The following is a 22024-nucleotide window of genomic DNA, read 5'->3' as shown; positions in this document are numbered from 1 at the left end:
AAGCTTATGAAAAGTCCTGAGATGGGAAAAGCTTACAGTATTTGAGGATGAGAAAAGTAACTGTTATGGGCTGAATTGTGTCCCCATCCCTACCCTGACCCCACAAATTCCTATGTTGAAGTCCTAACTATGACTGTATTTGGTGATGGGGTCTTTACAGAGATAAGTTAAAATGAGGTCATTAGAGTGGGCCCTAATTCAATACGACTGGCATCCTTATAGGAAGAAGAAATTTGGACACAGACATGTAACGAGGGAAGGCAATGTGAAGACAGGGAGAAGACCACCAGCTAGAAGCCAAGGAGAGAGACCTGGAACAGATCCTTCCCTCACAGCCCTCAGAAGGAAGCCACCCTGCCACCACCTTGATCTCAGGCTTCCAGCCTCCAGAACTGTGAGAAAATAAATGTCAGTTGTTTTAAGTCATCAGGTCTGTGGTACTTTGCGATGGCAGTCCGAGCTGACTAATAAATACATGGACCATGTGGCTGAAGCTCCAACTGTCAGGAGATGTGGCTGGAGAGGCAGGCAGGGGCCAGATCCTGTAGGGTCTTGAAGGCCATGGTAAGAAGGCTGGACTGTCTTCAAAGGGCAATGGGAAAGTGTTGAAGAAATTTAAGCCGGGTTGAAATGTGATTGGAATTTATGGGAGGTCAGTTAGAAGGCTCTTGCAATAATCCAGGCAAGAAGAGATATGGCAGGGGCTTGGATTAGGGTGGTCATGGACAAAGACGATGCAGCTGAGTTCAAGATGCATTTTGGAGGAGGGCTGATAGGACTTGTAGACAGTGACATGTGGGGATATAGGGAAGGAGTCAGAGCTGAGACCCTTTACCAAGAAAGGGCATCTTGCTACACGGTCTCCTTGATGTTCTCTGAGCTCCTCAAGCACGCATTTTCCTCTGGGCGCTTCAACTTGCTATACCTTCTGCCCAGAATGCTCTTCCCCTGGGGGTCAGCCTGGCTGGCTTCCTTACTTCAGGTCCCTGCTCAAAAGTCGCTTCCCCAGAGAGCCCTACTTTGGTCAACCTATGAAGAGCACCTCCTGATAGTCTATATTTTCTACGCTCTTCTATATTCAATATTCCATTGCCTTGCCCTGCTTTAGGTCCCTCCATAGCGTTTCTGACATTGTGCTGTGTATCTATGGGCTTACGTGTTTGTTATCTGTTCCCCTTGCTGGAATATAAGTGTCATGAGGGCAGAGACTTTGTCATGTGTCCTGTTGCATCCCAGAATAGTAGAACTTTAATAAATGCTCATTGAATGAATGAATGGATGGAAATTAATCTTAAAAGAAGCCTGGAGAACTTCTGCTCAAAAGTCTTTAACAGTAAAAGACAATTCCAAACGTCTAAAATGAATTAGGCAGTCCTATCTAGAAAGGAATTGAAGAGGAAGGATGAAGGACTGGGGAAGCCATTTATTCTAGAATTTCTTGAGTTATGAGCCCCAAAGTGGACAGATGTCTTACAAGGTCATACTTTCCAGGACACACAAGTGTGTGCAACAGCACTTTGCCCCACCCTGGCACTTCATTTGTGAAGCACAAAAATTTGAAGGTTCTCTCTAAAATTTGCCCCAAAGCCCCTGATTGTCAACTCAGCGCCAATCACAGCTCTATCTAACATGGAGAACAGATTCTGAGCAAATTCTGCATCTTCACAGCAAGAGCCCCAAGATCAAGTGTGGGTTTCAGCAAGATACATCTCTGGGCCATATGGCCATGATGAACTGATCTGGCTCCATGACCATCTTTCTCTCCACCAACAGGGTCCCTTGGACAACACAAAACTACTGCTTCTCTCTGTTCAATGTCTGCTCTGACTATTACAGCCCCACTGCAAGTGCTGCTTGTCACTGAGTGAGCAGAGACATTTACAAAGCCACTTGTGAAAACCAAAGTTCAAGGAGTTTTCACTTCTGTGGGGAGAAGAGCTATCACGACACAGGGTCAGCTTCCTCCTGAGTCTACATCTCAAAACCTTCTCTGACAATAGAGGGAGATTGGTATCCCTCAGAATAGATAGTGGGCTTCAAAATAATGGTTAATGATTTCTCTTCTGCAACAGGCTGTACAAAAAGAATTTGTTAAAAATCTCAGCAAAATTTCAAGTTTCACTTTGACTGTCTTCCAAAGGATGACCCACAATCACTTCCAAGCTACAGGGACATGAAAACAGCATGCTGTTTCTGTCTCAGATGAGTAGAAAAAACCTTACAGGGTCTCTCATAGATTTCTAAAGAAGAGGGACATTCTTTTTCTTTCTCATCTTCCAAAGAGTGACCCATAATTACACTGAAATTATGGGGATGGACAATCAAGGGTAAAAGAAGGTGTCCAATGTCCTCAGCAAATGGACAAGTCTCAGCTTTACTCGCTGCTCCCAAAGCAAAACGTCTTCATCCTGAAGCAGGAGTCTCAGGAACCGGCTCCATCCTCTTGTCTTTCTCCCCATGACCTGCTGCCCTCCACAGAGCAGTGGAAATTCAATTACTGAGCAAATCACATTTACCAAGTTATAACCACTGGCAACCCCGGGTCTGGCAAAGCGTGCTCTTAGAGGTCACCTCTGGAAGTCTGGCCTGTGTCAGGGCCACCCTTTACAAAGCCCTTCTCCAGCCCCATTATGCTGGAGAAAGGCACTCTTTGAGGAGTTGAGGAACACAATCCTCTCTTTAGTGTGTACAATCCTGATCACCATGTGTGAGTTTTTCCCCACACATCCAGTTCTTGGACATCAGCTGGGTATCCTACAGTTCAACTCAATTCTGATTCTACCTGGAGAAAGCATCAGATTCCAAACAGGTTAAGAGCTCAGCTCCACCAGACTGCCCCGCACCCCACCCCACCAACCGCTTCAGATGCCAGTCACAAGTCCAGGTTGTCACCTGTGCTTCTGACCAGTCAGCTATAGACTGGAGGTTCCAACGACTCCCTCCTCAGGTTCAGCTGTAATGGCTCAGAGAAATATTTTACGTACTAGATTTCTGGTTTATTATTAAAAGATATAAATCAGGAACAGCCAGATGCAAGAGAGGCATAGGGCAAGTTATGGGGAAGGGCAAGGAGTTTCCACGCTCTCTGAGGGTGCCACTCTCCCCAATCTCCACGTGTTCACCAACCCGGAAGCTCTCCGAACCCAGTCCTTTTAGGTTTTTAATGGAGGCTTCATTACATAGGCACGATTGACTAATCACTGGAAATTGAACTTGATCTCTAGCCCCTCTTCCCTTCCTGGAGGTCAGGGGGTGGGAGTGGGACTGAAAGTTCCAACCCTTAATCACATGGTGGGCTCCACTGGCAACCAGCCCCCATCCTTAGGTGCTTTCTAGGTCACCTCATTAACATAAAGGACATTTAATGCTCCCATCACTCAGGAAATCCCAAGGGGTTTTGGAGCTCCGGGCCAGCAACAAGGACTAAGACCAAATAATCTATTTCTTATTATAAATCACAATATCACAGTGGGTGAGACAATTCACAGCAGTCCTGCGATGTCTAAAGTGCTACAATGGAAAAGAAACAGAAAAAAGAGTATCCCTCTCTCCCTCATGTAATCTGTTAGCCACAGGTACAACAGCTACTGTTCACTGTGCATCTTCTAGGTGCTTTACCTACATTAATTCATTTAATCCTCACAACAACCCTATAAGGCAGGTTCAACCTGCATGCCCATTTTCCAGGTGGAGAAACTAAAACAGGTAGGTGAAGTAACTAGCCCAGCTTCACACTGCCAGTGTCTAGCCAAGGTGGACTGTGAACCCAGCTTAGCTCCAGAGGCCATGAGCATAACCATTACACAGTACTGATTGTGAATGTTGAGAACAATACATGAGCCAGAGTCAACTAATGACTAATACGTTTTAAAAAACCAACCTGAGGGCTTCCCTGGTGGCGCAGTGGTTGAGAGTCCACCTGCCGATGCAGGGGACACGAGTTCGTGCCCCGGTCCGGGAAGATCCCACATGCCGCAGAGCAGCTGGGCCCATGAGCCATGGCCACTGAGCCTGCGCGTCCGGAGCCTGTGCTCCGCAACGGGAGAGGCCGTGACAGTGAGAGGCCCGCGTCAAAAAAATAAAAATAATAAAAAATAAAATAAAAAATCCACCTGAAAGTAAACACACAAGAATGGCTTTCTCTCATGGGAAGTTATTTTGCTTTTTGCTCTTGAGACGAGTCATCACCTGCTTCTTCTCATCTTCTTAGCTGAGTTGGCCCTGCAGGCAGCAAGGGGACTCAGGCTCAATTTTGAGAGCCGACACGAATCCACAGCCAAACAGGCTCTCCCTGTCACCAACTCAAATCTGCTCTTCCTCCTTCCACCTCTTGAAAAAGCCAGACAGACCCACAAAATCCCTCTTGGTCACTCTGCCTCTAAAACACAACCTAGCCAGGACTCCCCAAGCCCACAGGGAGAAATGGTCATGGGCTTATCACCATGCCGATCTTTCCCTTTATGGACGGTCAACCAAAGAGGTGTTTGTCCCACAACTGAGACTGGAGGGACAAGTGACACGGAGGACTGTGCTGGTTTTGCCCCTTAAAAGGCCCAAAGATTGATGTTCCTCAAGTCGCAGGTACTGTAATGGCCTCAGCATCCATCCACTCCTCTCCCTGGGTCTCAGACAGGGGCTCTGCTGGGGGGCCGGCAGGGACTAATAAGCCTGTCCCAGCTCTGCTGCTGAGGTCTGACTGGGTTAAATCAATCAGTATAAGCCCCCTCCTCCCCCCACCCCGCTTGATACAGGGATAGGGTGGGCACTTGACCTACCGTGGCTCAGTTAGAGTAAAACCCATAAGCTTTGTTTCATGGCTGGGAAAAGAGATATCCTCTCTTGCGTTGGCCAACGCAGTATGTAGACACGAGGCCTGAGGCCGCTGCAGCCATTTCCTACAGGAGAGAATCAACCTGCAGATGAACCCAAAGCATGAGGGGGACAGCACTGCATAATGCAGAGAAAAGGAATGGGAGCATCAATCAGACCAGGCCCGGATTTACTGTACCCAATACATGCCCTTAATGAGTAGAGACAGTCTGAGTTGGGTTCAGTTTTCTGTTAGTTTAGCCAAAGCATCCTAACTGATAACCACCATTTAGACTGAACTTCAAACACTAACAGGCATTTGTCTACAGTGTTGATAAGCCAGTCAAATCAACTGTTTATCTGGCTCAGAGCGAAATCTGCCCCATACTTTCAAGTCTCAGCTCCGGAGTCACTTCTGGTTGACACTTGCTTGTTCATTTGCTCAAAAAACAGAGACACGGCATCTAATATGCGCTGGTTCTCATTCTGAGTGCTGAGGCTCCCAGGATGAAGAAGACATGATTCCTGTCCTTGAGGAGGGCAGCGGGGGAAATAATATATATAAGCCCACAGAGGGAGAATGGGGAGTAAGGGCTCTGATTGGGGTGAGTCCCAGGTGCTCCTGGAACACGAGGGACGGCATTTAAGTCAGACCACAGATGTGGGGTCGAGGAAAAGATTCTCGGGGAGATGATGCTTAACCGAGTTCTGAAAGCATTGCCTGAATAGGCAGTTCTCAACTGGGGTACCCCAGGGTACACTCAGCAACGTCTGGAGGCATTTTTTGGCTCTCACAACTGGGAGGTGCTACTGGCAGCTGGTGGGTAGAGGCCAGGGATGCTGCTAACCGTCATACAATGCACAGGACAGCCCTCCATACAAAGAATTATCCAGCCCCAAATATCAGTAGTGCTGAATTGAGAAACCTCAGCCTGCGCTAAGCCGGAGGGAAGGGATGTTCTGAGAAGAGGGATGAGCACATGCAAAGACGCAGAGATGTGAAATCACAGGGCAAGTCTGGGAAGGGCGTGTAGGGCCGCAGCCAAGGGGTGGGTTAGAAGCAGCAGCCACAGCCAGAAGGGCAGGCCCAGGCCAGCCAGAGCAGATGAGTCCTGAGCCGGAAGCTTAGAGTTTGAGTCTTATGCCCAAGCCCTGAGGAGGTACTGAAGGATTTTAAACAAGGGTATGTGTTTTAGAAGGTTTCCTCTGGCAGCCGTGGGACAGACAGGAAGAGACCTTCAGGAAGACTTCCTGTTCCCATCCAAGTTCACTGGCACAACCGGCTGCATATGTCTCTACCTGTCTCCTCCACTAGTCTGCAAAAGCGCCTCGGGGCAAGCACTAGTTAATCTACCTTTCTCTTCTCCATAGAGCCTCACACAGGTAGTCACATGTGGGGCTTAGATGCCAATGCCAGCAAAGAAGGGAAAAATCATGTAGTTAAACCTTTGAGAAGTCCTTAAATCATCCATATGGTACAGCATGCACGGCCTTACAGAACAATATGTGAAAAGAAACAGATCACCTGTAATGCATGATATGAACAGAATACAGACAAAAGCTATTTTTTTTGCAATATTTAAAATTCTTTCCTTTGTCTTACAGGGTCTATATTACCGAATTTGCGTATGTTAAACGCAATATGATGCAGTGGTTCCACTGCACGTGAGAAATGTTTGCTAGAGGAAATGAAGGGGTAGCAACTACCAAGGGGTGTTCTCATTTGTCCCCTGGCCTTCGGCTCCTGCAGGCATTCAAGGGCCACAGTGGGCCAAGGAACACCAGGATTGGGAGGCACTAGCGTGGGGTGGATGGTGCTGTGCTGCTCAGGACTCTAGGGCTCCTTCCCGAGCTGCTGGGCACGCCGCCAGCCCTCAGGTGTCAACTGGGAATCGCCCTCACTCTCCCCGGGCATTAGTGGGAACCGGCAGTGGCAACTTTCTCGCTGGGAATTGTCCTTGGCTAAAGAGAGCTGCCTCTCCCAAGGACACCTAGGGACTGGCCAGTGCTAGAGGATAAGAGCCCAGATGCGTCTCGAAAACCTGGGACAGCTCTTCGGGGCCATGTGAGCTACAGAGCTCCCTGGGGGTCAGCTGAGGGCTTGTAGTTCCTGTACCATAGCCCGACCTTTAACTCTGTCCAGTCCTGCTTCCTTCCCTTCCCCTACAGGTGTCCATACCAAGAGCATGCTGGGGACGCTGGCCTGCAGTAAGTGGCTGCCCTAGTCACGAGGCTAAGAGGTCTCAGAGCTCAGAAGAGGCAGGGTGAGTAGGCGGGGAGCAGGAACAGGCAGCGTCCAGAGCACAGGGAACCAGAGAGAACAGGCAGGCAGATGGCACTTGAGTGCTCACTAAGGAAGGGAAGCGGTTTGTCTCCTGCCCAGTGGGAACCTGCCAGCACGGGAGGGAAAGTTCAGCAGGGGAGGCCTGTCACCAAGTGGGGTCACTAGGCGGTCCTGAAACCTGGCCTTCCACCCCCAAAATCTGCAAACAAGAATCTACTTCCTGCTCTCCACCTGCCAAGAGGCCTCCATCTTTGTGGGATTAACGAGCATCTTTGTGGGCAGCCACCAGCCCGCTGGGGTCTGGACTACACCAAAAGGCTCACTTCACCACCAAACACCTCCACCTCTGCCTCAGCCTCAACCAGGGAGCCTGATCTCCCATTATCAGATATTTCCCTGGGATTAAAGGCCCCTGTTAAAACACAATGTACTATAAGTTAACTTGAGATAACATATCAAGCCAGGCTTATTAGCAGCTTAAACTAGCTGGGAGAGGCAGGAGAAAGAAATGAAAGGCTGAGATGGGAGACGTCTGTAAGGCAGTTCTACGTGGGATGCTTAGGAGGTGATGGTGTTGGGGTCAGGGCCAACACAGGGCACCTAGTTCAGAGGGCAATGGCAGGTTGCTTCTGGTAAAGGACAAAACTCCCAAATCCAACCATCTGCTTCCCAATGAAAGCAAAAGTTGGTTGTACCCTTAACTGGGCACATCAGGCAGTGCCAGGGCATCCTTGTGCTTTGCCTTGGTCTCTTATTATCATGCCAAAGCCATAAGACGCTGGGGGAGGGAGGGGAGAGGTGAGCAGGAGAGACTCCCATTAATAATAGGATTTACAAGTTTACTGAGAAGGCCCCAGACGTGCTGTATGCTATCTCAGGCAGTCAGGGGCCTTCCAGATCATATTTCATCTCCCTGAAAATGGAAACTGTCAAAACAACTGTTCTAATCCCTTGGCCTCCTTCCAGTAACCACTGTTCACCTGGAACAAAGGAAACTGGCTTCATTGTCAGCCAAGAGACGCCAGCAAGATAAACAGCCCATCACACACAACACAGTGCGCCCAGCCTGCAGCCTGGGTGGGTACTGAGCTCTGAGCGGTGTTTCCATCTTCCTCTTTGCTATGCTTTCCTCCACTAGTTCCCCCAAATGCTTCCCAAATATTGCTCTGCCTGGTAATTCTCTATCTTGCTTTTACCCCGTGCCACGGTAGGAATGTTGGACCAGGCCTTGGCAACCTCTTTTTTACACACTTTCCTGTAGCTCGAAGGCTAACAGCTAACATGCACTTGGGGCCCTCCAGGAGGAACTGGCTGTGATTGAGACTTAGGTTCTGTCAATTAAATGCACTAGTGTGTGGTTTGGACCAAGGGAATGAGGCAGGGCCCACCTTTCTGCTGGTCAGCAGTTCCAGGGCAGCCCACTTCCCTCACCTTCTTGCTTGGGGCACAAGCAGTGGCCCCTCTGCAGGGCCAGCCCTGCGGTTTTGTTCTCAGTCTTTCCTGGAACACTCCTCCAGCCCTCTGATAATTGTGGGAGCACCTAATTCCTTACAGTCCCTTTTTGTCTGTTTAAAATGGCTCAATGTGAGTCCTCCTGCCGATGCAGGGGACACGGGGTCGTGCCCGGTCCGGGAAGATCCTACATGCCACGGAGCGGCTGGGCCCGTGAGCCATGGCCGCTGAGCTTGCGCGTCCGGAGCCTGTGCTCCGCAACGGGAGAGGCCACAACAGTGAGAGGCCCGTGTACCGCAAAGAAAAAAAAAAAAAAGGCTCGATGTTTTCTGTTTTCTGCAGCTGAACCTTGCCTGATGCAGCGCCCCTTTTTGTAGGTTTACAAACTCTTCAGTTGTAAAATAATCTGGTTTCCGCTAACATATCAAAACATTTCCCCCAAGGTTGTAATAGTGCTGGTGATGGCTACGTCAGAGCCTTTGACATCACCTCTACTGAGACGCATCAATGGATCAATCATCCTTCTTAACATTTTCACTCACTGCCCACATGTTTGTTAAGGTCTGAGCACTGCCAGGGTGTGGAATTCCAGACACGGTGCTGGAGAGAAACTAAGGGAAATGCTTGTAAAGCTCTCTACTTCTGGGAGGTCAGCACTCATTTTCAACATTATAATTCAAACCATTGTTTCAGAGACGCTCGTGGCCAAGGCACATAGCTGACCCTATTCCTGTCATAGGTTTTTGAAGTCCAAATGCAAATCAAGGTTGAGGAAGTACGTTTCTATTTCTGGGGAATGATTTGATTATCACTTGCCCTTTGGAAGCGAAGACTGATTCATCATCCACATACAGGAGTTAACAATTTGGCTGATGTAGGAAAAAACAGTTGGGTCTTTATTCTGCCTGAGAAATCACATTTGGGGCATTTTCTTTTCCTTTCCCCACTGCTTCATTATTTTCTATATGACTTTCATTTGGAAAATAACATTTTTTTTTTTTTTTTGCAGTACACGGGCCTCTCACTGCTGTGGCCTCTCCCGTTGCGGAGCACAGGCTCCGGACGCGCAGGCTCAGCGGCCATGGCTCACGGGCCCAGCCGCCCCGCTGCATGTGGGATCCTCCCGGACCGGGGCACGAACCCGTGTCCCCTGCATCGGCAGGGCGTCTCTTAACCACTGCGCCACCAGGGAGGCCCCTGGAAAATAACATTTTAAAAAAAATTTCAAATAGTTATTTTTGTTTTGAAATATTAGGCTGACATTATCTTTTCTACCCGCTTTCTGCACTTGGAGGAATTAATTTCAATTAATTTCAAAGTTACTTTAAAGATATGATCTGTCCTTGTTAGGACGGATCAGTTTTGGACATCCTTCTAAAATCATGCCTTCTTCTAAAAGGGGTTCCTCCTTCTGAAAATTACTATCCAAGTGAGCCCCAGTAAATGCCAGGAGTGTGTGGCATCCCTTAGCTGTTAGGGTGGCAAAGTGGTTGAGAATTCTTGCTGCAAAACACAGGGATTCCCAAAGCCCTTGGAGCTAAGAGTCTCTCTTCCGTAGGCCCTCACTTTTCCTGTTCAGTGGAAAAATTCTGAAACAATCCAGGCTGCCATCAGTCCTGGGACTAAGATTTGCCCATGAAGAGAGTGTTTGTTGGCTTATTTGTTTATTTATTCATTTATTTTTACATGCAGGTGTTTCCTCTGGGACTCGAAAGCAGGCAACCTTTGAAAAATTCACACTTAAATCAACCTCCTGGTGCTCTTGTTTCTAACATGTCAAGGAGCTGGTCCCGACAAACCTCTTAGATAGCCTCATCCATCAGAGGGAAGACAGCCGAAGCAAGATGAACTACAATCCTGCAGCCTATGGAACAAAAACCACATTCACAGAAAGATAGACAAGATGAAAAGGCAGAGGGCTATGTATCAGATGAAGGAACAAGATAAAACCCCAGAAAAACAACTAAATGAAGTGGAGACAGGCAACCTTCCAGAAAAAGAATTCAGAATAATGATAGTGAAGATGATACAGGACATCAGAAAAAGAATGGAGGCAAAGATTGAGAAGATGCAAGAAATGTTTAACAAAGACCTAGAAAAATTAAAGAACAAACAAACAGAGATGAACAATACAATAACTGAAATGAAAAATACACTAGAAGGAATCAATAGCAGAATAACTGAGGCAGAAGAAGGGATAAGTGACCTGGAAGATAAAATAGTGGAAATAACTACTGCAGATCAGAATAAAGAAAAAAGAATGAAAAGAAATGAAGACAGCCTAAGAGACCTCTGGGACAACATTAAATGCAACAACATTTGCATTATAGGGGTCCCAGAAGGAGAAGAGAGAGAGAAAGGACCCGAGAAAATATTTGAAGAGATTATAGTCGAAATCTTCCCTAACATGGGAAAGGAAATAGACACCCAAGTCCAGGAAGTGCAGAGAGAACCAGGCAGGATTAACCCAAAGAGAAACACGACAAGACACATAGTAATCAAACTGACAAAAATTAAAGACAAAAATTATTGAAAGCAACAAAGGAAAAATGGCAAATAACATACAAGGGAACTCCCATAAGGTTAACAGTTGATTTCTCAGCAGAAACTCTACAAGCCAGAAGGGAGTAGCATGGTATATTTAAAGTGATGAAAGGGAAGAATGTACAACCAAGATTACTCTAGCCGGCAAGGATCTCATTCAGATTCGACGGAGAAATCAAAAGCTTTACAGACAAGCAAAAGCTAAGAGAATTCAGCACCACCAAACCAGCTCTACAACAAATGCTAAAGGAACTTCTCTAAGTGGGAAACACAAGAGAAGAAAAGGACCTACAAAAACAAACCCATAACAATTAAGAAAATGGTAATAGGAACATACATATCAATAATTACCTTAAATGTGAATGGATTAAATGCTCCAACCAAAAGACACAGGCTTGCTGAATGCATACAAAAACAAGACCCATATATATGCTGTCTACAAGAGACCCACCTCAGACCTACGGACACATACAGACTGAAAGTGAGGGGATGGAAAAAGATATTCCATGCAAATGGAAATCAAAAGAAAGCTGGAGTAGCAATACTCATATCAGATAAAATAGACTTTAAAATAAAGAATGTTACCAGAGACAAGGAAGGACACTACATAATGATCAAGGGAGCAATCCAAGAAGAAGATATAACAATTATAAATATATATGCACACAACATAGGAGCACCTCAATACATAAGGCAACTGCTAACAGCTGTAAAAGAGGAAATCGACAGTAACACAATAATAGTGGGGGACGTTAACACCTCACTTACACCAAAGACAGATCATCCAAACAGAAAATTAATAAGGAAACACAAGCTTTAAATGACACAACAGACCAGATAGATTTAATTGATATTTATAGGACATTCCATCCAAAAACAGCAGATTACACTTTCTTCTCAAGTGCACATGGAACATTCTCCAGGATAGATCACATCTTGGGTCACAAATTAAGCCTCAGAAAATTTAAGAAAATTGAAATCATATCAAGCATCTTTTCTGACCATGACGCTATGTGATTAGAAATCAATTACAGGGAAGAAAACGTAAAAACACAAACACATGGAGGCTAAACAATACGTTACCAAATAACCAAGAGATCACTGAAGAAATCAAAGAGGAAATAAAAAATACCTAGAGAAAAATTACAATGAAAACACGACAATCCGAAACCTATGGGATGCAGCAAAAGCAGTTCTGAGAAGAAAGTTTAGAGCAATACAAGCCTACCTCAAGAAACAACAAAAATCTCAAATAAACAATCTAAGCTTACACTTAAAGGAACAAGAGAAAGAAGAACAAACAAAACCCAAAGTTAGCAGAAGGAAAGAAATCATAAAGATCAGAGGAGAAATAAATGAAATAGTAACAAAGAAAACAATAGCAAAGATCAATACAACTAAAAGCTGGTTCTGTGAGAAGATAAACAGAACTGATAAACCATTAGCCAGACTCATCAAGAAAAGGAGGAGAGGACTCAAATCAATAAAATTAGAAATGAAAAAGGGGAAGTTACAACAGACACCGCAGAAATACAAAGCATCCTAAGAGACTACTACAAGCAACTCAATGGCAACAAAATGGACAACCTGGAAAAAATGGACAAATTGTTAGAAAGGTCTAACCTTCCAAGACTGAACCAGGAAGAAATAGAAAATATGAACAGCTCCATCACAAGTAATGAAACTGAAACTGTGATTAAAAATCTTCCAACAAACAAAAGTCCAGGACCAGATGGCTTCACAGGTGAATTCTTTTTTTTTTTTTTGGCGGTACGCGGGCCTCTCACTGTTGTGGCCTCTCCCGTTGCGGAGCACAGGCTCTGGACGCACAGGCTCAGCGGCCATGGCTCAGGGGCCCAGCCACTCCGCGGCACGTGGGATCCTCCCGGACCGGGGCATGAACCCGTGTCCCCTGCATCGGCAGGCGGACTCCCAACCACTGCGCCACCAGGGAAGCCCCACAGGTGAATTCTATCAAACATTTACAGAAGAGCTAACACCCATCCTTCTCAAACTCTTTCAAAAAATTGTGGAGGAAGGAACACTCCCAAACTCATTCTATGAGGCCACCATCACCCTGATACCAAAACCAGACAAAGATACTACAAAAAAAGAAAATTACAGACCAATATCACTGCTGAATATAGATGCAAAAATCCTCAACAAAATACTAGCAAACAGAATCCAATAACACATTAAAAGGATCATACACCATGATCAAGTGGGATTTATCCCAGAGATGCAAGGATTCTTCAATATACGCAAATCAATCAAAGTGATACACCATATTAATAAACTGAAGAATAGAAACCATATGATCATCTCAATACATGCAGAAAAGCTTTTGACAAAATTCAACACCCATTTATGATAAAGACTCTCCAGAAAGTGGGCATAGAGGGAACCTACCTCAACATAATAAAGGCCATATACGACAAACCCACAGCAAACATCATTCTCAATGGTGAAAAACTGAAAGCATTTCGTCTAAGATCAGGAACAAGACAAAGATGGCCACTCTTGCCACTATTATTCAACATAGTTTTGGAAGTCCTAGCCATGGAAATCAGAGAAGAAAAAGAAATAAAAGGAATCCAGGGCTTCCCTGGTGGCACAGTGGTTGAGAATCTGCCTGCCAATTCAAGGGACACGGGTTCGAGCCCTGGTCTGGGAAGATCCCACATGCCACAGAGCAAGTGGGCCCGTGAGCCACACCTACTGAGCCTGCGTGTCTGGAGCCTGTGCTCCGCAACGAGAGAGGCCGCGACAGTGAGAGGCCCGTGCACCGCGATGAAGAGTGATCCCCGCTCGCCGCAACTAGAGAAAGCCCTCGCACAGAAACGAAGACCCAACACAGTCAAATAAATAAACAAATAAATTTATTTAAAAGGAATCCAAATCAGAAAAGAAGAAGTAAAGCTGTCACTGTTTGCAGATGACATGATACTATACAAAGAGAATCCTAAAGATGCCACCAGAAAACTACTAGAGCTAATCAATGAATTTGGTAAAGTTGCAGGACACAAAATTAATGCACAGAAAGCTCCTGCATTCCTTTACACTAATAATGAAAAATCTGAAAGAGAAATTAAGGAAACACTCCCATTTACCACTGCCACAAAAAGAATAAACCTACCTAGGCAGACAAAATAACTGTATGTAGAAAACTATAAGACACTGATGAAAGAAATTAAAGATGATACAAACAGATGGAGAGATATGCCATGTTCTTGGATTGGAAGAATCAGCATTGTGAAAATGACTATACTCCCAAAGCAATCTACAGATTCAATGCAATCCCTAACAAATTACCAATGGCATTTTTTACAGAACTAGAACAAAAAAAATCTTAAAATTTGTATGGAGACACAAAAGACCCTGAATAGCCAAAGCAGTCTTGAGGGAAAAAAACCGAGCTGGAGGAATCAGACTCCCTGACTTCAGACTATACTACAAAGCTACAGTAATCAAGACAATATAGATCAATGGAACAGAATATAGATCAATGGAACAAGATAGAAAGCCCAGAGATACACCCACACACCTATGGTCAACTAATCTATGACAAAAGAGGCAAATATATACAATGGAGAAAAGACAGTCTCTTCAATAAGTGGTGCTGGGAAAACTGGACAGCTACATGTGAAAGAATGAAATTAGGACACTCCCTAACACCATACACAAAAATAAACTCAAAATGGATTAAAGACCTAAATATAAGGCCAGACACTATAAGACTCTTAGAGGAAAACATAGGAAGAACAGTGTTTGACATAAATCACAGCAAGATCTTTTCTGGTCCACCTCCTATAGTAATGGAAATAAAAACAAAAATAAACAAATGGGACCTAATGAAACTTAAAAGCTTTTGCACAGCAAAGGAAACTACGAACAAGATGAAAAGACAACCCTCAGAATGGAAGAAAGTATTTGCAAATGAATCAATGGACAAAGGATTAACCTCCAAATATATAAATAGCTCATGCAGCTCAATATTAAAGAATAAACAACCTAATCCAAAAATGGGCAGAAGACCTAAATAGAGATTTCTCCAAAGAAGACATACAGATGGCCAAGAAACACATGAAAAGCTGCTCAACATCACTAATTATTAGAGAAATGCAAATCAAAACTACAATGAGGCATCATCTCACACCAGTTAGAATGGGCATCATCAGAAAATCTACAAACAACAAATGCTGGAGAGGGTGTGGAGGAAAGGGAACCCTCTTGCACTGTTGGTGGGAATGTCAATTGATACAGCCATGATGGAGAACAGTATGGAGGTTCCTTAAAAAACTAAAACTAGAATTACCAGGTGACACAGCAATCCCACTACTGGGCATATACCCTGAGAAAACCATAATTCAAAAAGACACATGTACCCCAATGTTCATTGCAGCACTATTTACAATAGCCAGGTCATGGAAACAACCTAAATGCCCATCGACAGACGAATGGATAAAGAATATGTGGTACATATATACAATGGAATATTACTCAGCCATAAAAAGGAACGAAATTGGGTCATTTGTAGAGACGTGGATGGATCTAGAGACTGTCATACAGAGTGAAGTAAGTCAGAAAGAGAAAAACAAATATCGTATATTAACACATATATGTGGAACCTAGAAAAATAGTAAAGATGAACCGGTTTGCAGGGCAGAAATAGAGACATAGATGTAGAAAAGAAACGTATGGACACCAAGGAGGGAAAGTGGCAGGGGGTGGTGGTGGTGGTGTGATGAATTGGGAGATTGGGATTGACATATATACACTAACATGTATAAAATGGATAACTAATAAGAACCTGCTGTATAAAAAATAAATAAAATAAAATTCAAAAGAAAAAAAAAAAAAGGAGCTGGTCCCTCTGGTGTTCCCTAATCTGGCAGAAATGACTTGCAAATGTTGGCCTAGCTTCAAGATCCCCAGACCCAGTAGGAAGCATGACGTGTTTCCAACTGAATGACCCGTTCACTGCTGAGCTAATGGATTCTTTTGCCAGGAGTGATTCAGGACTTTTAGAAAATCAAGATTCAGAAAACGAATGCATGCATTGTTTAAAACTAAGACTCTTATTTTTCTACTTTATCTGCTGGTCCAGTTTTTGCTTGTGTGGGTTATCCATGCAAGAATTTTGTGAGACCTGACATCTTATAGAGATCAGAAATACTGGGCATATATTATGTTATGAGAAGACAGATATACAGTGTTGTGAGGGCACATGCAGGTCGTATTGTGGTGGTTAAGGGGATGGGCTCTGGAGTCGGGTAAACTTATTATGTAACTGCTTGGAGCCTTGGTTTCCCATCTGTACAACGGACATAATGAGAGCACCTACCTGACTGGTGACTGCAAATTCAATGAGATTATACCCGTAAAAAGACTAGAATAGGACCTGGTCTTGTGTGCGCAGTCAGGAGATGATAGCAAATACTTCTCATGGGATTAAAAGGCTCAGGAGGAGATACAAGAAACAATTTCATTCTCAGCATCTAAATTCCTGAAGTTGTTCCCTAGGTGATCATCTTCTCTAAAGGAAACATATTTGCTTATGTTTTTGTGATCACACACACTTTTCAAAGAATTGTATATTTTAAAATATCTATTGAAATGAAGTGTCCTTTCCCTAAAGTAATCTGTAACTGGAATATTTATACATGTTTGTGAGAGGTGAGCAACCGCCTTTAAAAAATCGTCCCTCTCCTACTGTTCTACACAACATTCCAGGAGTATTAGGTGAGTACTGCAAGTATGGGCAAAGTGGTAAAAAAAAAACCCTGCAGTGTTCTCTTTTCAAGACTAATAGGGAAACCTCTGGCCTATTTCCTCAAACTGTAAAAATGTCTGTGTCTAGAACCTCACGAGAAATCTATTAATACAAATCTTCAAATAAATTAAGAATGCTATCATACCTCAGCAGAATAGTCCTGAGCAGAAGAAGAAGTTCCCCAAACTACAAGCATCCAGGAAGAATACTCACTGTTAGCAGGGAGAGATTAATTGGAAATTTCAAACACCCTATTTTTAACCACAGGCTGATTATCAAATTGATGATCAAGTTTAGTATAAGAAATATTTGTATGGGGAGAAAATTTAACATTGAATAATTTAATCTGGAGGAGAAAAAAAAGATTTTCCCAAAGCATCTGGAATTTTACAAAACTAAACCATCAAACTGTTTTCTATAAAAAAGGAAAGAGAAATAAAAGATAAGGGCATCATCACCAACACAAATATCAAGTTTAAATGTAAGGAAGGTAATTAGAATTCAAATTAGGTATAATATCTCTGCTTTTAATTGGACCATTAAAAAAATCCCAGTTTAAGTTTTTGTGGCAAACAATGACCAGTCCTGAGGGTGGAGAAATCCTATTGCCTTCAAATTAGCACCGGATGTTTAAGAAATCAAGTGTCATTTTCAAATTACAACCCCACAATTGTAACAAAACCTTATCTGGATATATTTGAATCATAACTCTTGTTACATAAAAATTTTTATTTGTAATTAGCGAAACATTTTAGGAGAAAGGGAAAGAAACATTTTCATAAAACATAAGAGTATATTCAAGGCCATTTGAAATCTTGGGGCAGAATGAAGCATTACTGAACATCCCAGCATAGTACTGTTCTCGTGAGCTCATGAGAGCAACTACATGTGACGGGATGTAAACAACGTGAGAGGAGGCACCAAACTGTAAGTCATCATCTGGGGACGTTTGATGGGATTAGAAGCATTTTTACAGCTTGGAGCATCCTTGCACATAAGCATGTGCTTTATCATATGCCATCACCAAATCGCTCTGTTGGAAATCTCATTGTTTCCATGGCATACTGAGGAGTTACGAAATCAGGAACAAATCCAACTTCTCAACGGTGCTATGGATTAAAAGAAGCCTATGTTCAAATGAATTCTAACCCACAGCCATAGTTCCTACTGAGTTTGTAAGGACAAAGGGAAAAAAAATTAAGGGCGTTTAGAATTGCTGTTGAGTTTAAGGTCAATAACGTACTATTCATATAACGGTTGAATTTAGACACTGAGCTCCTTTGAGCAATCATTTGTTACTCTGACACATTCCACTCAGTCTTACTTTGCAAAACAGGTAATAAATAATAAAGCAGAAACCATTTGAGTGCATTTTAAAATTCCACTAATATGCAGTAAACTGAAACATTATAGGATGCTCTCTCCCCTCTGCATTCAGGACAAAGCAAAGCTGTATTCAGCTCGGCCCACCAGAGACTTACATCGTATCCGCTGTTACGGATTCCACGCCGAGGTCGCTCCCGAGTCACCAGAAGGTCCATCTCCGTCTCCCCCGGACTCGGGCTGTTCAGAGATTGCCGACTCCGGTAGACAGAGTTCTTCATCTGTTGCCTGAAGAAAATTCAACAACTGTTATGATGCAGCAAATGCCCTGACAGATGGAATTCTCCACTGATCCAAACTACAGGCAACCAATGAAGGGTTTGGATTTGCTTCACGAATCTCAGAATTGATGGTATTTGTTCCCTGGCCATCAGGGGCTGTAGAAAGAGTAGAATAAAGAATTTTCTTCCAGATGCTATAACCATTTGGCTGAATTGTAAATGCTCTTTTGTATGGAAACTAGGTAACTATAATCAATTGCAACACTGCAACCTCATCTAAAATTCTGCTGATGGCAAGGCCACGGACTCTCCCTTGACCCTCTAGGACAGCTAATGCTGGAAGAACAAACTTGCTTTTGTTAGCTTTGTTGACTTGGCAGCCTCCTATTCCTTTTCATCTTTCTGATTTCACATGCAGGGTTCCATGATGCGTTAACAAATGCTGTGGCTAATGAGCTTCTCAAACACAAGTGTTGATAGATTTTCTTTTCTACCTTTACCACAGTGGATTCCCTTCTGGGCTAAGGAGCTATAAACCAAAAGGCAATTTGGGGCCCATCCATCCATCCATTCATCATTCAGTATTTACTGAGTGGCTACTATGTACCAGGCACTGTGGAAGATGACGAAGATTCACAGTGAGCAAGACAGACATGGCCCCGCTCTCCTGAGCTTACATTCTAATAAGGGAGACAGACAATTCGCATGATAATTTCCAAGAGAAATAAGGGCTAGGAAGAAAAACGAGGTGACGTGACAGATGGCGATAGGATGAGGGATGACTTTAGATAGGATGTTCAGGGAAGACCTCTCTGGAGAGGTGACATTTTGGCAGACACCTTAACAGAGCCAGCCACACGCCAATCTAGGCATAGAGCATTTCAGGCCCAGGGGGTAGCATGTTCGGAGGCTCCACTCAGCTCCCACTAGGAAATGCATCATCACTGTCTTGTTTCCACTTGTCATTAGAGGAATTTTTTGAGGAGGGGGAAAGAAACAGTAACATAGTGAGGGCTGTGGCTGTGCTTTTCTTCTTGCACAAGAGTCAATTCTTAGTAGCAGGGACTTTCACATGATCCTGCAGGGTTCATACCACAAAGGTGGGATAAAATCACTGGCTACTTCCCTCTCATCCAACAGTAAGTTTCTCTCCGTAAATAACTTGCATTTCAGAGCATCTGCCTTCAGAGAACTCCCCAAACACCACCTATTTTGTGTCTCGGTTCTAAGATTCTATCCATTCATTGGTTGAAGGAAAAGAGGTTGCATTATTTATTCCCAGTGACTATGGAAGAAACCTGGGACATATAGATACCTTTTCATGATCCCACACCCAGTTTGTCACAGCATGACACTCACACACTGTTAGTCTAGAGCAGACATTAGAACTCCCAAGGCAAGACACTACCCTTGCAATTAGTCTAGGGAATAAAACACACTATTAGACCGACTCCCTCACCATGAGGAGCTTATACCTGTTTAGAGAGCCTCTGTGGTCTTTGCTTCGCTGGCACCCAGGACAACCCTCTTTAGGTAAGAGCGCTAGGATGTTCTTTGGGGGCCAGCTCTCCTCCAGGGATAGGCATGTGACTCAGGCTGGACAGTCATAGCATCACAACCCCATGGCCATAACAGCTGGTCAGAGGGTGGGCAATTGAGTTAGTCAAATGAGACTAAGTCTCAAGGCTTTTGCTACAGCAACCAGCAAAGAGGCATTCTCTTGGCATTGAGGTTTCTAAGAAGATAGGATATAAGCCTAGAGTTGTTGGTAACCAGTTTGCCACTCTGAGGTAAAAGCCTGCCTGAAAACCCGCCAGCAAAGAGTGAAGAAACAGCAAGGTAAACATGGAAGACATTCTATGACCTCTTAGATCTAGCCACTCCTGAAGCTTTGGCCTGTTCAATGGTAAACTCCCCTTTTATTTAACCAGTTTGTGTTGGTTTTCCATCATTTACATCCAAAAGAATCCTGACTAATATAGGAACTTACCACCTAGTGTTATCAAACGTGCCCTGCAGTTATCTGCAATTAGAGGCTTCCTTTAGGAAAGAAGCACAGCCTCGTGAAACAGAATCTCTTCTGAGTGATTCACACGTTAAAGGCAGATCCCAAAGAATTCTTACCCTTGACCTAATTACAAATCATTTTTGGAAGAAGCAGACTTCACAACTGTCCTGAGATTGCCAACTACTAATAAAGGTGATGGAGGAGTAAATACTAGGATTAGCAATTGTCATTTAAGTAGTTTATTTTGGAAGTATTAGAAATACAATAGTGAGATTGTGTAAGCCCTTTCAAGAACCATGAACAGGGGTGAGCCCTTAGACACTGGCATACACCCCAGTCTCCTTTTCCGCCAAAGACAATGTTCTTTTATATACAGCTTAAAGACTGCTGTTTGACATGGAGCTCAATTGACCAGATCACCAATGTGTGCCTGATGTGCAAGCAACTACTTCGAGATAAATTAGGCTTTCAGGTAGAGAAATTACTTATTTTAATCAAATAGAGTTCCCTTAGGTATATTCATTTCCTATTGGTATTTTTGCTATATTCTTTAAAAGTTAACAAATTTTGAAACTTGCAAACTTGAGATATAAGCTTTTTAACCTTTGAAAATACTGCTGGGAGGATAACGATAAATATTATTTGGATTTTTTTGGAGCCTGGGATTAACCACTATAGTTTAGGAATGTAGTTTCCACACTGTGTTCTACAGAACCCTAGGGTTCCATAAAGATGGACTAGAACCATTGAGAAGGAGGAGGACGCCCTGCTTCTATCAGAGAAACTCTGTCTTTATAGGTTATTGCCTTAGGTTGGGTTCCCCCAGAAGCAAGCTCTGTGATGATCTGAGTAGAAGTAGACGTGGTTTATTTGGGAGGGGGTTCCAGGAAGCACAAGTTGGGAAGTGGGAAAATGAGAGAGGGAAGGAAAGGAGGCCAATAAAGGATATGATCCAGAGCAGATCAGTGTTTTGGGCATCTGGAGCTCAAACTCACTAGAGAAGTGTGGGAGACAGATGTTTTAAAATGTAGGTTTCGGGCTTCCCTGGTGGCGCAGTGGTTGAGAGTCCGCCTGCCGATGCAGGGGACGCGGGTTCGTGCCCCGGTCCGGGAAGATCCCACATGCCGCAGAGCGGCTGGGTCCATGAGCCATGGCCGCTGAGCCTGCGCGTCCGGAGCCTGTGCTCCGCAACGGGAGAGGCCACAACAGTGAGAGGCCCGCGTACCGCAAAAAAAAAAATAAATAAATAAAATAAAATAATAAAATGTAGGTTTCATTATTATTCAGGTATGGTAAAACCAACAGATCAGGGGATGACCGCCATTGAAAAGATAGCTCGTATACTCACAGGTCTCAAGAGGAAAGGGCATGCCACACTATGGAGGGCCACATGGAAAGCACAAAGGTCAGTCACAAGGCAGTGGGAGTGTGGGGAAAATGTGGGCAAGAGCCTTTATTGTGGCTTTCACGGGAAAGAACTGGCAAGGCAGGGTAAGCAGGCTTAGGGCTGGCTCACTTGAAAGATTCTGGCCGACTCTGGGACATGGGAG

At 44.1% G+C, this 22024-nt stretch overlaps 1 protein-coding gene across 1 annotated transcript in view; it reads right to left on the bottom strand.

Annotated features, from left to right (window-relative positions):
- KIAA1549L (KIAA1549 like) overlaps positions 1-22024 on the bottom strand; it is a 133210-nt gene that overhangs the window by 37383 nt on the left and 73803 nt on the right. Inside the window, exon 15 of the mRNA XM_065882426.1 lies at positions 18344-18473. Within this exon, the coding sequence (XP_065738498.1) occupies positions 18344-18473 (130 nt within the window). The remainder of the gene's footprint in view (positions 1-18343; positions 18474-22024) is intronic.

Source organism: Phocoena phocoena, chromosome 8 (genome assembly GCF_963924675.1).
Source record: "Phocoena phocoena chromosome 8, mPhoPho1.1, whole genome shotgun sequence".
NCBI classification, from domain to species: Eukaryota; Metazoa; Chordata; class Mammalia; order Artiodactyla; family Phocoenidae; genus Phocoena; species Phocoena phocoena.
Note: the sequence above shows the minus strand (reverse complement) of the source record. Positions and strands in the feature narration are given on the sequence as shown.